The sequence below is a fragment of the Stegodyphus dumicola genome, chromosome 12 (genome assembly GCF_044657685.1).
Source record: "Stegodyphus dumicola isolate Sdum_Otavi_A_Nest chromosome 12, ASM4465768v1".
Taxonomy (NCBI): Eukaryota; Metazoa; Arthropoda; class Arachnida; order Araneae; family Eresidae; genus Stegodyphus; species Stegodyphus dumicola.
In genome coordinates this window covers 25,776,479-25,793,934 of record NC_140779.1, presented here as the reverse complement: position 1 = coordinate 25,793,934, position 17,456 = coordinate 25,776,479, and the positions used below count along the sequence as shown (strand labels likewise).

The 17,456-nt window shown below is 33.7% G+C and overlaps 1 protein-coding gene across 1 annotated transcript in view; it reads left to right on the top strand.

Annotated features, from left to right (window-relative positions):
* LOC118205792 (uncharacterized) overlaps positions 1-15,487 on the top strand; it is a 48,293-nt gene extending 32,806 nt beyond the window's left edge. The window contains exons 2-5 of the mRNA XM_035378073.2: positions 1,922-2,072; positions 5,094-5,236; positions 11,739-11,844; positions 15,143-15,487. Coding sequence (XP_035233964.2) covers positions 1,922-2,072; positions 5,094-5,236; positions 11,739-11,844; positions 15,143-15,374 — 632 coding nt within the window. The 3' untranslated portion in view covers positions 15,375-15,487. The remainder of the gene's footprint in view (positions 1-1,921; positions 2,073-5,093; positions 5,237-11,738; positions 11,845-15,142) is intronic.
* The last annotated feature ends 1,969 nt before the right edge of the window (positions 15,488-17,456 follow it).

Below are 17,456 nucleotides of genomic sequence, written 5' to 3'. Positions count from 1 at the left end.
AATGTGTACGAACCCTGTAACCCTAAGAGACCCTGCATAGTAGTAAAAAAAAAAAAAAGAAGAGTAAAAAAAAAAAAAAAAAAAAAAAAAAAGGATTCGAAGGGATATCGGAAATGCAACTGTGTATATCTCGTGGTAAGTTAAAGAGCCGAGTTTGTTTACATTACGCTTTCTCTCCTCCCCCGCAACAGCTGACACTAGCTTTGCACAGAATGTGATCCAAACTGAAGGTCAGGAATCTTACTCAGTTCGAAAGTAATGGACACACGACGCCAGCTAATGATCTTTCAATCGTTCCAGGACTCTGGTACAAATATATGACAGCCGAAGATGAGCGAGGCAAACCACGATCTGATGCATCAGAGGATCATTCGCAACTCTGATGTCGAGCGTGATGGGTGAGTTTACGCACAGGGAAAAAGCTGACATGCATCTCATGTGTGGTGCTGCTAATGGGAACGGCAGAGCAGCGCTATGGTTGTATCAGGAACGGTTTCCGAACAGGCGTATGCCGAAGCACACAATGTTCGAGAGGTTGTATCGGTCTCTGTGTGAAAACGGGTCATTTGAAGCCACCTCTGACACTAGGAGTGGAAGAAATGCACGACAACCTCGCATTGAAGCATCCATCTTGAACATTGTGCATGAATCACCTCAGACAAGTACAAGAGCTATTGCACCACGTCTGCAGCTGAGTCATTCCACCATTTGGAGAGTATTGCATGAAAATGGTTTGCACCAAAACCAGTTGCAAGCCTTTCAAGAGACTGATTACCCTCTTCGAGTTCATTTCTGTCATTGATTACTGAAGCAGTGTGCGGCGCATACGGATTTCCCAACGGATGTGCTATTCACGGACGAGGCAATTTTCTCACAGGACGGCATCTTCAATAGCCACACAACATGCACGTGTGGGCAACTCATAATTCACACGGCACACGTCCACAGGCATTCCAAACCCGCTTCTCCGTGAATGTGTGGGCGGGTATTGTTAACGACTACCTCATAGGCCCAGATCTCTTACCTGCACATACAAATGGCTTATGTTATCATCTTTTTCTGCAAGAGGTGATACCGGAATTGCTCCAGGATGTTCCGGCTGTTGTTCGTGATCGCATGTGGTTCCAGCATGGTGGTGCACCAGCCCATAACCTCGTGCGGATCCGCAATTACTTGGATGGGACATTTCCGGGCCGATGGATTGGCCGTGGTGGATCCGTTCGATGGCCTTTCCGTTCACCAGATTTATCCAGCTTGGATTTTTTTATGGGGCCATCTGAAGATCATTAGTTACGAGACTCCCGTTGTCTCACTTGGAGGACCTCGTTGCACGACTATCCATTGCGGCTGCAAGCGTGCGCGAAATGCCTGTCGTTTTTCAAAATGTTCGTCAATCGCCTTCTGCAACGTTACCAAGCATGTATTACTGCTGGTGGTCGCAATTTTGAACATTTATTGTGAATACTGTATTGCTGCAAAGAAGCCCCTTGCGTGTATTTTCTGCCTTAACCCATCACTTTAGACCCTACATTCCTATAAAAAAATGCATGTTTTAGTACGCTCTAGCACCCCTCCAAGTTTGTCCCATGGCCTATGAAACACCCTGTATATAAACATACACGTTCATTGCCACTGCGAAGCTATTTCATCCCTTAAGCGAGATAGCTCTGACGTGCTTTGCCGTAATCAAACAAATCAAACCAGCCACTGCTCATATGGAAAATACATAAGCATATCTTAAAAAATACTTTACAAAAATGATGCTTCTTAGAAAATAACTCTTGACTACATTAGCGTAATAAATATAAAATGTTGTATAAAATTTTAATACTTATTTTGTTTACAAGTGTTAATTAGATAGGTGTCTTAGTAAATTAATGTTGTACGTTGTAACGTTATTTTAAATTTATTGCTATTTCAGGAAAGAAAAGAGAAAATTTTTATACGGTACAACTACAACCAAATTACTGCAACACATCAACTGCAGAAAACTGGTCTTACGAATTTTATCAATGCTTTGTTGATAGAAAATTTGACGATGGAGGTAGAGATCTGGAGCAGATAATAGACAGGTAACTATCCAACAGGCTTCATTCCCCTCCCCCCCCTTTTTTTGACTATTTCATGAAGTCAATTTAAAATGAAGTAAATTTTATTTACATACTGCGTTTAGTACTACGTAGTAATAATAAAAGTAATTTTACTGCTATCTCATTTTCTATGATGAAATTAAGTTCTCAAAAAGATATCATTTAAAAGAAACTGTATGCTTTCTCATTTATTTAATTTAATGCATATAACTGAAAAACCATCTCTAAGACGACCACCCACAGTTCCAAATGACTTAGTCTTAGAAAAAATGGATATCGGTAATGACGATTAAAGGTTGATTAAAGGTTTTCGTAGTGGATCTATCACATTGAACATTCTTAATCTCTTAAAAAGAAGTCATTGAAATAGAAGTGCAGTATATCGGGTTAATAATTAATATTAGTAAAACATTGAATTACAAAGAAAAGTGAACAATGTAACAAAAAAAATACAGGGGGAGAAAAAATTCATCCATTTTCTGAAAAAGTCTAAATGAATGTTAATCTTAAAGAGTGTACTCTAACTGGGCGGATAAAAATCCCCCCTCGTCCTAGTCCAACTGCGCCAATCAAAATTTCTTACCCCCGTTGCCTACAGGTTACAATTTTACTTTTCGAAGCCAATTGTAGCCAAGAGGAAAATAAAAATAAAGAAATAGAATTACATATCACAATCACAAGAACAAGTAAAGAATACTTAACAAGCAGGCTAATTACTTCAATAACAGTAATAAATGCGAGATTATTCCGTATCAAAGTGTACTAGAAATATTTTTTGTCAATTAAAGTAATCATATAAATTTTTGCAGAAATTAATTGTTAAATTTCAAAAAAGCTTAGCATGAAATCTATTATAACAACATTCGTATGCGTTTGGAACTCTGACGTATAAATTGTAAATAAATTTTAATTATTATGATAACATACATATGCAACATGAATACAGTGCAACAATATGTGAAAAAGGAGTATATTAAAAAGGAACTGAAAATCCCAAGATATGAATATAAAGGAGTTCGCTTTTTTTTTTTTTTTTTATGAAAATTCTGTAGACGCTCATAATTATCAATTTATTAATTAAATGTGCATTATGCCAAAGTACTTCAAGTAGAGTAACTGGAAAACAGACTAAATATCTAAACGTTTCTAGTATTAAAATATGGAATTTGTAAGAAAGTTAAATAAACTTAAAATAACCATAAATAATAAACCATAAATAGTTAAATAACTTATCAATGACTAAAAATGGAAAGCTTAATAAGGCAATATATTGCAATAATATTAGTGTGAATGTAGAACCACTTAAGAAATCCAATTTTTAGATTTAATAAAGATAACTCTTTAAATTAAATTAGAACTATTTACCTAAAATGATAGATTTCATAGTTAAAATCATTCTGCTATCTAAGATGATTTGTTAATATTTATTTAGACAAAGTTATTTAAGGTGCGCTACAAATCCGATATTTGATAGGTTGATTATGTATCAGTTTTGTGTATGTCATTAATCTATCAATTTTATTATTCAAAACTGATCTATCTATCTATCTATATATATATATATATATCAGCGACTAAAATCTACAACTTGGAAAGTGTTTAATTCTTACAGAGAATAAAAAAGATCTGGCTCATCATTCTTTTAAGCATCATAAATCTTTAAAATGAGTGTAAAAGAAATTCATTTTTACTTTAGCACACGCCAGACTTTGAATTAATATTTGTTTTGTATGCACAATTTTTACAATATTGATAAACGAAAATAAAGGCCCGTAGTCTCAATAAAATGTCCTATTAAATTCGATAAATGACTTTTTGTAGCACCCTAGTCTTTTCGGGAAAGAAAGAGGGGACAGGAAACGTCGCGTAGTTCGTGAATTAGATAAGAGGAGGGAGAGGATCTTCGATCAAATTTCGCGCAGTTCGTACCCTACTAATCTTAAAAATGGAGAACAAATCTTTTGTGTTAAATAATAAGTAAATAAAGAACTATAATCACTCAATTGTTTTTGGTTTATTTCAAAAACGATAATTTCCTACAAAAGTAACCATTCTGATTCTCTCTTTTGTTTAATCGCTTCTTAAAATAATGTGGATTTAAAGAAGTAAATCAATCATCTAAATATTTATTGAATTACCACCTAATTCTTTTGTTCATTTACAGAATTTGCAGCTTATTTAAAAAAAAAAAAAAAAAAGTTGCGAAAAGCATTTATTGAATGCTTACATTATAAATTTTGTTTAGTAATTTCAGAAAACATTTAGTAATATACTCTTCAAATGAAATGCTTAATTGATTTTCTCGTTAAGAATTTCATTTTTTAAAACAAACTGAACTTCAAAATGTAAATCTTATTATCATCGCTCATCTAGGGAACTTTTCTGCCAGCTTTCCTTAATCAGCAGGGCCCACCAAGCGGCCGAGTGGTAAAGCCGCTGAAATTTGAATTCTGTGAACGGCCTAGCTGCATGAGCATTTTTGTGGTTTTCTTCATGTGTAACGTGTATACACAATTTCCCTTAGAAAGTCCTCCACGAAAACATCCCTTTCCTCGAGGCTTTGCTATAATCACACACAACATTTAATCAGCAAAATTTTCAGTGCCTTTAGTCGTGTTTCTAACGCCAGTTTATATTTCTTAAACACCTTAATTTGAAGCATCTGAAACAAATGTGCCAAGGCAGATATTACACAATTGATTTCGTTTATTTCAAAGTTGACAAATCCGAATATGCAGTATTTTTATTGCATAAATCCTATGATTAACAGTTAAAATATTTATAAAATTTAATAAAGAATACTACATACACCAGCCTGTCAGCTGGGAAATAAACGAGAAAAATTGCAATAACATTTGCCTTGACACCACTTGTACATTACCACAAAAGTGAACAAAGAAATACATAAAATGACAAACTTTTTTGCTTCGATACGGGGAAGAGGGCGGGGAATTGTATATATATTGAAATAATAAATTTCTGAAATAAGTACAACTGTTTCAGGATTTTGGACCATTCAAAGGATTGTGTGGAAAGTTCTAAGGAAAACTGTCGGCCTGATTTTAAAGGATTTATAATCATCTTTGATAAAGTATTGTTTGAAATGAAAGATTACTCGGAGATGTATTTACAGGAAATACATAGAGGTAATATTTTGAAACATTTTTCTTAAATTGTATTTTTATCTTTCAGTTCCTTTTATATGCTACTAATTTTCTGCTTTCGTCATTTGCTTATTTATGCTTCCTATTGTTTGTATACAATTTTTTTCTATTTTCTAAATCACTAGTAAGCCTCCGATTCTCTGACGAATCGAATAAGGGAACGCGTGAAACTCATTACGGAATGAACTATATGGGAATGAGAATGAGAGAATTAAAAAGTATAGAATAAATTCAACTCTCTAAAGTTACACCTACATTTTGACATTTGCTGATAAATGATAGTATTTGTACTTTACAGTACCTAAAAACTGGAAGGAGGAACCTTTATTAACTTATCTAAGACTTGGCCACTTTCAAATCATTGGCAACAGATACCATTGATTTACCAAAACATTAAAAATTTTGCAAAATCATTATTAAAATTATTATTAATGATTTATTTTAAATAATGTATATATATATATATTCTCAAGTGACATAATATACTCAATAATCCATTAGTAAATAATTTATTATAACTGCTCGACATTGAAAATGCAACACCAAGAAGGAGTGGTCAGAAATTTATGTAAATTTTAGAGTAGACGCACGTCACTGAGTTATGCAAATGATGTGAAATGCGCACCTCTCCAATGCACGTGAAGTAAGATATAAGGGAAGGGCAGAATGGGCAATATTCGTGTCTCATTCCTGCCAGACGAATTATCGAATAAAGTTGGTTTTTGTTTCGGAGGATACGTGTAATAGGAGAGAATGCCAGGCCGCCGTCAACGAAGGCACTTCCAGCAGATAGACGATTTTACGAGGAGTATGGTGATCGGACTGAGAAGGGCAGGTTGGTCCTTACGTCAAATCGCAGCTGATACCCGCATGGATGCGAGCACGGTGCATCGGCTATGGCGAACATGGTTGGAACAAGGAAATGTGGGAAGAAGGAGGGGTGCAGGTGCAGCCAGAGTGACGTCAGCACGCGTGGATCAACGCATCCGCCGATAAGCTGTGGTGGCCCCACAAGTCACTTGTACCGCGATTCTGCAGCATGTGCAAGATACCCTGGATGTTCCCGTGTCGAACAGAACCATTTCCTGTCGATTGGTTGAACGTGGCCTGTACTCACAGCGTCCGTTAAGAAGACTGCCATTGACCCCACAGCATAGACGCCAACATTTAGACAACGTGGAGACAGATTTAATCCTGCAGTAACTGTGGAACGCTCAACCACGCGACAATGTGGCATAATGGTTTGGGGCGCTATTGCCTACGATTCCAGGTCACCTCTAGTCCATATTCAGGGCACTATGACGGCCCAATGATACTTGGATAATGTACTGCGGCCGGTGGCAATCCACTACCTTCAGGGGCTGACTAATACAATTTTTCAGCAGTATAATGCCCGATCACACAGTGCTCGCATCTGCCAACATGCTCTTCAAGGTATACAGATGCTTCTCTGGCCATCGTACTGTCCTGACCTGTCACCAATCGAACATGTGTAGGATGTGATTGGACGCCGTTTGCAGACTCTGCTCCTGCTTCGTTCAGAAGACGAACTGTGGCAAATGGTTGAAAGGGAATGGAGAGCCATCCCTCAGGACACCATCCGCACTCTTATTGACTCTATGCCTAGACGTGTTTCTTCGTGCATCGCAGTCCGCGGTGGTCCTACAATAATAATGTTATTGTCTTTATTTTTATCTTTTGCCCATGTATTATCAAACATATAACTGTCTGTATTCCCTCATAATGCACTATGATAATATCTACATTGAACGTATTTTGCGTTTTTCACTGTATAATAGTATATAATATCTTGGCATATCTAGTTGGGCGTATTAGTGGTACATTGTTTGCCAGTTGCTGTTAAACATCGGTATACCATATACTTGCATATTTGGCTATACATTATACTGTTACTGTCTTCTTTTCATCAATTGCCCATGTAATATCATACATTTAATTCTCTGTGTAATAATAACACTGAATGTATTGGGGTCGCTAGAGATTTTCATTGTATAATATATCCAACCATTATCCATTGTTTTAAATATATCCATTTTATTTATACCAACATTGAATGTATTTTGTGTTTTTCACGGTATAATATATGTTCATAATTTGTGGCATACTTAAGTCTATATTTCATCCTTTGCAAATGTATAGCAACACATTTAACTGTCTGCATCAATTTATTTGCTGCATAAGGATCACAAGTGTCATGATAATTTTAAATGTATATTTGTGTTACCAACACTGAATGTATTTTATATTTCTATTGTATAGTATTGTATAGTATCTACTGTATCGTATCGTATTATGGTATTGTTTTGTATTGTATAGTATCTTATATCAGTTGGCTTTATACAGGTTAAATATGTTAATTTTTATTCATTATAATCGTTTAATTAGCTTTTGTATTGTATTGTATTGTATTGTATAGTATTGTATGGTATCTTATATAAGTTATCTTTTATGCAGGTAACTGCATCAATTTATTTGCTGCATTAGGATCACTGGTATCATGACAATTTTAAATGTATTTTTGTGTCACCAACACTGAATGTATTTTGTATTTTCATCACTAGTGTCATGACAATTTTAAATGTATTTTTGTGTCACCAACACTGAATGTATTTTGTATTTTCATTGTATAGTATTGTATAGCATCTACTGTATCGTATTATATTGTGGTATTGTATCTACTGTATCGTATTGTATTGTGGTATTGTATAGTATTGTATAGTATCTTATATCAGTTGGCTTTTAGTACAGGTTAAATATGTTAATTTTTTTTTTTGTATTGTATTGTATTGTAATATTGTATAGTATTGTATAGTATCTTATATTCGTTAACTTTTATGCAGGCTAAATATGTTATTTTTATTCCTCATAATCGTATAATTAGCCTTATTGCATGTTTTTCCCACAATACCATGTGATCAAGTATATTGTACCGCTATTGCATTCTGTTACATTGTATTCTTTTATTTTTATTTCTTTTGGTATATCCTCTGTGTATTGCTGTAATCATTTACATTCATTATTTCACTATGTTCTCTATTTTTATGTTATATTGTCATTAAGTCTAATTCTACTGTCTATATTTATTCATTGTATATTATTGGGCTGCCCAACATCAGACTGTACTTTAGCTTATGTATATTCTATATTTGTGTGTATTACACCTTTGTAAAATTTTTGCTTATTGTCCAAACTCGCCCTTTTTGGCCCTGCATGCTTTTGTTATTTTATTTAATAAATGTGGGGCCTGGGCGGTTGTTGGGACTGTCTTTCGTGGGCATTTGGTCTGTTGGACTGCCCCCGGGTTGAATTTGGCTCTGGGTTTGGGCGCCTGGCGCGTGGCGTCTTGTAATTCCTCTTTAGGCTCTAGATATAGGTGGACGTGGTGCTATACCGATTAACCTTTTGGTAAAGGGACAGTGCCCACGTCCTCCATTGCTTATCCTACAGAGCCGGATAGTTGGCTTGAGATGCCGTGAGCGTAAGTCACACTATTTGAGCTCCGTCTATTTGTTCAATAACTACGGACGTTTTACTTGCATCGACTTGGTAGTAGTTGCTATCTGTTCCTAAGATGCTTGCATCTTGCAGATGCCTATGCCAAGGAGGCGGCTTCTGGTGATGCTGATGAGAATATATCCATTCCTTGGCCACATTCTTTTCTCAAGTGAACTACGTCTTCGAGCAATTAGTAAGTGGCAAGAGGAATGGGACAATAGCTTCACCGGTCAACGTACTTTCTACCATCTATCATATGTGTCGACAGATCGCTGCTGTGGCAATGCCCATCTTTCCCGTTACATTTCTGGGCATTGACCTTTTCCTGAATTTTTCTCACGCTTTGGCATTAGTGATACCAATGTCTGCAGTTGTGGTGAACTCGGCTCTCCGGAGCACTATTTAGCCAATTGTTCCCTGACAGAAGGCCTACACATACGATTTCCTACGCAAAACCGTCAGGCATTTTGCAAACTCTTAGTTAAGCAAAGACACCTGATCCGCAAACTAAATTGCATAATGGAGAAAGTCTCCAGCATTGGGCTTGACCTATGTCAAGTTTAATCTAAATGGTTTTCAGGAAATATATTAACCATGTACTATCTGCGTTTTGTAACTAGACTGTTAATAACAAATTAAATATAAGTTTGACTGCATCACGTTAGTTTGTGTGTATCGAACTCCATCTATCACCTTTTCAGGTTTGTTAGAAATTTTTATTTTTATTTATCTATTTATATACATATATATATATACAGTCAAAAGTCGTTAATCCGGACTCGTCGGGACTTCGGCGATTCCGGATTATCGATTTTTCCGGATTATAGATCATCAGTTTAAATCTCGTAAGATGGCATGCAGAAATTCTAAAATTAAAAATATGAAACCGTAATTTATGAAATAAAGAACAATTATGATCTAAAGGGTATCAAAATTTGCAAAAAGAAAAAGCTTAATATTTATTTGTTTACTTTATTAAACATTTCTTTCAATGTAAGTTGTTTAAGTTTTGCTTCGTTTCATGTGATAATACTTTCTTTTTAATTCTATTAAACAGACATAATTTCTTGTTCAGTTACAAAGTTCCGCTGTTCAAGTCCTATAATTGCTGTGTCAAGAACACCGACTAATTTGTCAATCGAAATTTTTTCGTTTTCAACAACCTCTGTTACTTTTCTTCGCTATCGGAAGCGAATTATAATGACGAGGAACTTGTTTTAAATCATATCAAAGACGGAGCATGTCGAGATGAAATACTACATTTGGTAAGGAATTATAAGCCAAATAAAAACATCTGCGCAAGATAAGGGTAGTGCTGACAAATCAACTTCCAATTCATTACGCGCCCGCCGCGGCGCGGCGTTTTCCCCGCCGAGCAGCGTGAAATTGATAAACAGATTTCGGATTTCAAAACATACTTTCGCTTTAGATCCTTTACATGTTAACAAATATATATCGGAAATTCTATTTGATATAATCGAAAGTTTAAGCTTACTTTTATAAAATTGCTCTTACAGTCTGCAAAAAATAATAAGCCGGATCCAATTCGAAAATTAAGGAACAATGCAATCATCAACATTAACTGAAATAGATAATTAGATAATTTTAGCTTATACGTCCATTATACATAAAACGCGCACGCGAAAACGTATTCTGCACTTGCGCACACTCATATGCGCAGTCGTAAAAGGTCTTACGCGCACACGTAAACGCCTATGCGCATGTGTCAACGCGGCGCATGCGCAGAAAGTTTTCAGTTTTGAGGTCCGGATTATAGATCATTCCGAATTATGGGTGTCCGAATTAACGACTTTTGACTGTATATATATATTTTAATTCGTAATCGATTTTGTATTATTGTTATTATTTTTTTAAGCTATGCCTTTACATAGTTCTCACGTTGGTTTGATTGTACTGTACTCTTCTATCGATAGTATGCTTTTCTTATTAAGTTGATTGTCTATAAGACAATCATTATCTTAATCATCGTATCATGCTTACAAGTATCTTCATTCAGTATAGTATTATCAATAAATTATGTTGGTATGTTCTATTGTAATGTATAGTGAGCCTTTGTACTATAACAGAAATTGTAAATGTTTATTTGATGGCATCATGTTAATCTAATTACATTGAAATCTGTCTCATGTTGTAAGAATCTGTCTACTTTTTATTTAGTACACAATTTCAATATCATTGTTTCTTGTCTCATGTTAGCTAGTTTCATTCTTAAGTCAGCAAGTATAGCATTATCAGTAAATAATTCTAGTCGGTCTGCAAATATCGCATTCAGTCGGTAATATAGTTCTGTCGGTACTATAGTTATTGTTGACAATATGGATAGTTTCAGTCAGCAAGTATAGCTTTTTCCGCAAATTCTTCTTTATTTTGTATGGAACTTTCTGTCTTTGTATATGTTTTTGTTTAACTATTGCATATTTGAGCCTAGTATTTTTACAGATGACTTGTTTGTTTGTTCTGTACTTTCCTACTGTTCATGTGCATTTTTCATTTAGTTACTTTTTTTTTTACCTTCCAAACTGTGTATCATTGCAAATTATGTATTCATTTCAAATTATGTATTCATTTCAATTATGTATCATTGCAAATTTTGTATTCATTTCAAATTATGTATCTGTTTGCTAATATCAATAAACGGCTGGCATCACGTAGTGGGGAGATGGCGCTAAACCAATTAACCAAATGGTAAAGGCGTGGTGCCCATCCTCCCCGATCCTAAATCCTATAGAGCCGACGCCGTTCTCGATCTGTATTCTGACTAATCATTTTGAAATAAAGATAACTTATTGCTGCTTTCTGTCTCTGTCTTTTTTCCAAATTTCATCACTTTCTGACCACTCCTTCTTGGTGTTGCAGTTTCAATTATGAGCAGTGTAATTATGAATTCTTTATATGAAATTTTGAATTTAAAATAACTCTGAAATGTAATTTTTTCTTTCAAACACAGGTAGAGAGAACATAAAGGACCTAAAATGCGTTGAAGAAGTGACATTTTCAAATTATGAAGAATGTTTCAAGACTGTTTTTGATAAATCTGAACAGGAATTTCAGAAGTAAGATAATAAAATTTTTACCTGAAAATCAGATAATGATGTTTTGAAAAATGCAGAAAATATATTTTGCCACAACAGCTATTAACTATATTAGCCCTTCTGTTAGAGAACTTGGTCCAATTTTAAATGAATTATCAAAAATATTTACATACATCTACAGAACATTTTGATTAAAAATTGGATACTAATTCAAAGATTCTGTTAAATTATTACTAGTCAATTGTTAAAAATTATTTCTTGTACAGGATTCTGATAGATTTTTTATTATAAAGAAGGGGAAAACATGAATCATCAATTTGGGTGAATTTGTGATGTACACTGCGAAAAAAAAGGGGGAGAGACAGTTCTATATCTACCGTTCTACTAGGCTGATTGACGAAATTCGACTTGCGTTTTTCATGTCTCGAAAGCACGACTTAAGGCATGTATTAGATTTATATTAGCTTCGTTCTAATATAGGCATTTTGACACAAAATCGGACTTTTTCTGAAATAGCACACCAATTTTTTCCATATTTCAATTCTACGACTCAAATTACGCCAAACTACCAAGTTTTGTAAAAATCGCACGAGTGGTTTTTAGAAAATTAGCTCCCAAAATTTTAGCTCCTTCAATGTTAATTGAGTTTGGTATATATTTATTAATCTCTTTTTTATTAAACATATTTAATTCTTCCTTTCACATTTTGAAATGTAGTTTCATTCCAAATAAAATTCACCCATATTTTAGATTTATTTATAAAATTTATATTTCAAATAATTTTTATAAATTTTTCAAAAAACTTTTTGAATTATAATCTGTAAAAATTTTACCATAATCTTAAAGTAATTTCTAAGCATACCTTCAAAAAATTAGTTTTTTATTCAAAATTTCCAAATATACATAATAATTTATATATTGAAAATATTATTAGTCCAAAGGGGCTTTGTTCCTGAAGGACTATTGTTTTCGTTTTGCAATTTTGCGTTGAATCACTATAAATGTCCGTTTCACTTTTCAAACTGTGGCCACCCAATGTTAGAGTCCTCATCATATATGAAGAAATTAAATAATGAAAAATCTGCATAAATATATGTCTATTTCTCGCACTGTGATAAAACAACGGTACATAGAGCCATCGAATTTTGAATGACGTAATCCTACTGCAAATATGGGCATGTGGAAACCCAAATTTGAAATTTGGAATTTGTTTTATTAACGATTTCATATTTTGTAAAACTTTAACGAAATTTTGAGTAACAAACTCAATGATTTGAAAGTGAGCAATGGCTACAATCTACGGAGGGGGGAAAAAACCTTTCTGTTTCTAGCGCACGGAACAGTGTATCCGAAATTCTAACGATAAGCTCATTTTAAAATTATTTTGCGACATTGCTATTGAACTGAAATTTATAGTTTAAGTGCGAAGAATCTGATATTTAATAAATAAAGGTAACACACAAAATGTTAAAAAAACGCCCCTTCGGACGTAATTTAAAATCTGAAACCTTTCATTGTTTATATATATATATATATATATTGTTGAAAGCGATAAAACATCAAATATAGTTTAGACATTTTGCTAAAATTATTTGGAAGTGCAAAGGATGTGATTTTTTCTGCTCATGCACAATGTAAAAAGGGTAGGAACGAAGTGCCTTTTTCTCCGCTCCCGCATAATGAAAGGGAAAAAAATTGGTTGGCACGTATTAAGAAGTCCGCCAAGTGAATTATTCTAGGCACAAACTGAAAAAATTTGGCCAAGATAAATTTTCGAATTTTTCCTTAAATTTCGCAGCAAAGATTACAAAATATAATATCTAGGCATAATTTGAGTCGTAAAATCGAAATATGGAAAAACATTGGTATGTTATTTCAGAAAAAGTCCAATTTTGTGTCAAGATACCTATGTTAGAATAATGTTATATATAAATCTAATATATATCTTAAGTCAGGTTCTTGATACATTGAAAACGTAATTTGAATTTCGTCAATCGGCCCAGTAGAACGGGAGATATAGAACTGCCCCCCCTTTTTTTGTGCAGTGTATTTCTACATTTATGAAAATAGTAATAAAAAATTAACATAACATTAAACATACTTTGACTTTCATAGTCAACCTATTTGTGATTGTAACTGCCACTTACTGGTGTATAGTGCTTTCCATAAATAGAATCCCATGTTTTAAATATAAATCAGTAATGCTGATAACGTGAATTTAGCTCAGATGCTTCATGTGGATAATGACTACAAAACCAGATAATGACTATAAAACCAGATAATGACTACAAAACACATAACTTTAAAATTTATTATTTGGTATAATGATATTTTAAGTACTTCTATTTATAGAAGATGTACTCAGTTTCAACTTATATAAATTTCTGGGTAAAATGTCTGATTTTTAACCACTGAATATACAGTGTGTTTCAGAAAGATTATTTAATATGATGACTGTCTAACTAAATACATTTATTGACTGTAGGCCAAAGGTTACAATTTAAGAATGAATCAAGGTACTATTATGATTACAATTTCTGGTCATGTGATAAAATGATTTCAATGAATATAAAAAACTCAAAATTTTTATACCAAAACCAAATGAGGAAAAAAGTCATTAAGAAAAATATTTTCCCATAATTAAATTAATCAAATGAAAAAAAAAATTATCCAATTTTTATATGGTCAAAAAGTAATAAAGCTCTCATAAAAAATTTGGCCCATATATTACTATTAATATTCAGATTGTTTCCTAATGGGAGTTTTTTAAAAATAAATTTTATATTACATTCTAAAATCAGAACTTAAAAACTTTGATTTCAAATTACCATTTGTGGAAAAATTAAGATGTAAGAAATTCAATTTTACATAATCCCAAATCTATGCTCATTGGTTTTTTGGATTATCTCATGTCCACGTCTTGATTCATTTGAAAGGACTTGCTTTCAATTTTTACTAACATTCAGTAAATGGAAATATATGTATAATTTGTTTATAACATATACATTTTGTTTGTGCATTTGCATGAAACACAGAAACAATAACTCTTGAAGCAAATCAATGAGATATCAAAGGATATAACAGTGATTTTTTGGCTGAAAAGAGAATATTTATATATCTACACTGAATCGCTATAATTTTGTTTGCATAAATTGAGAATCTAATATTGACAGTTGAATTTATATAACTTAATTCAGATACAGCTAGACTTGGCAATCTTCTGATAAATAATCCAATTTATCCTTCATGTTACATTTTTATATTTATAAAAATATTTACATTATATAATTTTACAAACACTTCTGTTACTTTTAAACAGTGAAGTGGAATCGGCTATTTCATGCACCAACATAGCTAATAAACAGTGCAGTAAAGCAGCAAAAACGAGCCTTAATAGAATGGTAAGAACAATCCTTGGCATAGAAAATCCAGCTGAAGAAGATATAGAAGAGGAAATTAAACCAACGCCACCACCTATGAAGTGGTATGATTATATATTACAACCTTTTATATACATATGGAATGGCATAAAATCACTTTTTGGCTGGTAAAGATATTGCGCAGAGGAAATATATTGTAATTACTTTGTATGTATATTCATGAGTATAAAATATTTTATGTACTATATTTGTATAAAGAGTAAATAAAAAAATTTTATGTAAAATAGTTACTCTTACTTAAATTAAAGGAAATTAGATATAATTTTTATATTAGAAAATAAAGGTATAAAATTTTATAAAACAGAATTTCGTTTGTCATTATAAGCTAAGCAATTTTAACTCGTGTAACTAATTTAATACATTAAATACAGGGCTCCTGTAAAAAATTTATTCATTTTTCTAAATGTTTTATATATTCAGAAGTATTCCATGTACAAATACCAGTGATATAAAAACCATAAACTTGCCAAGTCTGAATACCAAGACTGTGACTAGTGAAAGTTACTTGGATATGTTACAGTTTTGGTTGATTTCACAATTGGCTGCTGGTTCGTGGTATTTTGTCTTACAAGAGGTTTGGATATTCCCTTACTGGAAGATTCAAGTTCATTGATACCTGAATGATGAACTTTCACATAGCTGAAATGAACATGTTGATGAGGATGACCTCACTTTTTTCCCTTGCTCCCTCCAGGTGTTCTGATTTAATGCCTTGTGACTTCTTCCTTTAAGGGTTCATTAAGAACCATGTTTTATACCTCCACTACCAAACAAATTAGAAGAGCTCAGGGAACAGCGATGGCAATTGATAGGATGAGGCTATAAAATGTGTGGATAGGCAGGCTTAGAAGAAAGGCAGAGTTAACTTCCCGACCCTGCGACGTTCAGGCATGGAGAAAACAATCTACATATTTTAGAAAGGCCCTTATTGCCCGTAAACGATCCTCATTTAATGGATTTATTTCAAAAATAAATTAACCAAACTCATAGTAAAGGAACGTTTAAATTTGTAGCCAACCTAATGAAAGATCCTGCTGGCTTACCTAAACAAACCTTCATAGTTAAAGATAAACAACTTTCTTCGGATTCTTCTGTAGCAAATGCTTTGGCACAGCAATTCTGTAGAGCTAATAACAAAAACACTTACACAAAAATGCATTTGTCTAGAAGTAAGCAAAAAACTACACTCTTGCAATCGGAGTTTGAATCTTCTACTGATTCAGGTTTTGAGGCACCCATTACTTGAGAAGAATTTACCTATGTTTTAAGAAGCCTTCCTTGTGTAAAATCACCTGGAGGAGATAGAATCCATTCTGAGTTTCTCCACCATCTTGATCCTAAAGCATTTGAGACTGTATGGATCTTTTTCAATCTAATTTAGAACACTGATATTGTACCAGCTGAATGGTGAACTTCTATCATTATTCCCATACAGAAGAAAGACAAGGATCGGAATAGTCTCCATAATTATAGACCAATATCACTTACTAGTATTATGGGGAAGGCTATGGAGAAAATAATTGTGAGAAGACTTAATTATTACTTAAAAACTTGCAGACTTCTTGCCAAGGAGCAGGCAGGGTTTAGAAGCTCCAGATCTACTAACCAACATGTTGCTCTCCTGGGTCAATGTGTCAAGGACGCGCTGGATAGTGGACAGGTCCTGACCACAGTTTTTATTAACCTCAAGTCTGCCTATGATAAAGTATAGCGGGAGTGCCTCCTACTGAAACTGTCGGGGCTAGGTATTAGAGCAATTCTTTTTAATTAGATTAGAGGCTTCCTGTACAAGCACTCTTCCAGAATCACGTACGGCAACACTCTATCGAAATCCAAGATCTTAAAAACAGGTCTTCCACGGGGAGCTGCTCCCTTTTTAACATCTATATTAATGACTTGACTTGTAAAACACAAGAGATTTCTGGCCTCAAGTGCCTCTTATACGCTGATGATTTTGTTTTCTGGAAAGTTTCTAAAAAAGAAAGTGCAGTGAGAAACATAGAGACTAAACTCTCTCCTGCCTTGAATGCTTTGGAGGTTTGGTGTGATACTAATAATATGGAGGTGAACTTAAATAAATCATACTGCCCGACTTTCTCACTTACGCACCAATCTTTGGATCTTCAGCTGACACATAAGGGTACCCAAATCCCCTTGTGCGATAAATTTAAATATTTGGGTGTGACGTTTCAC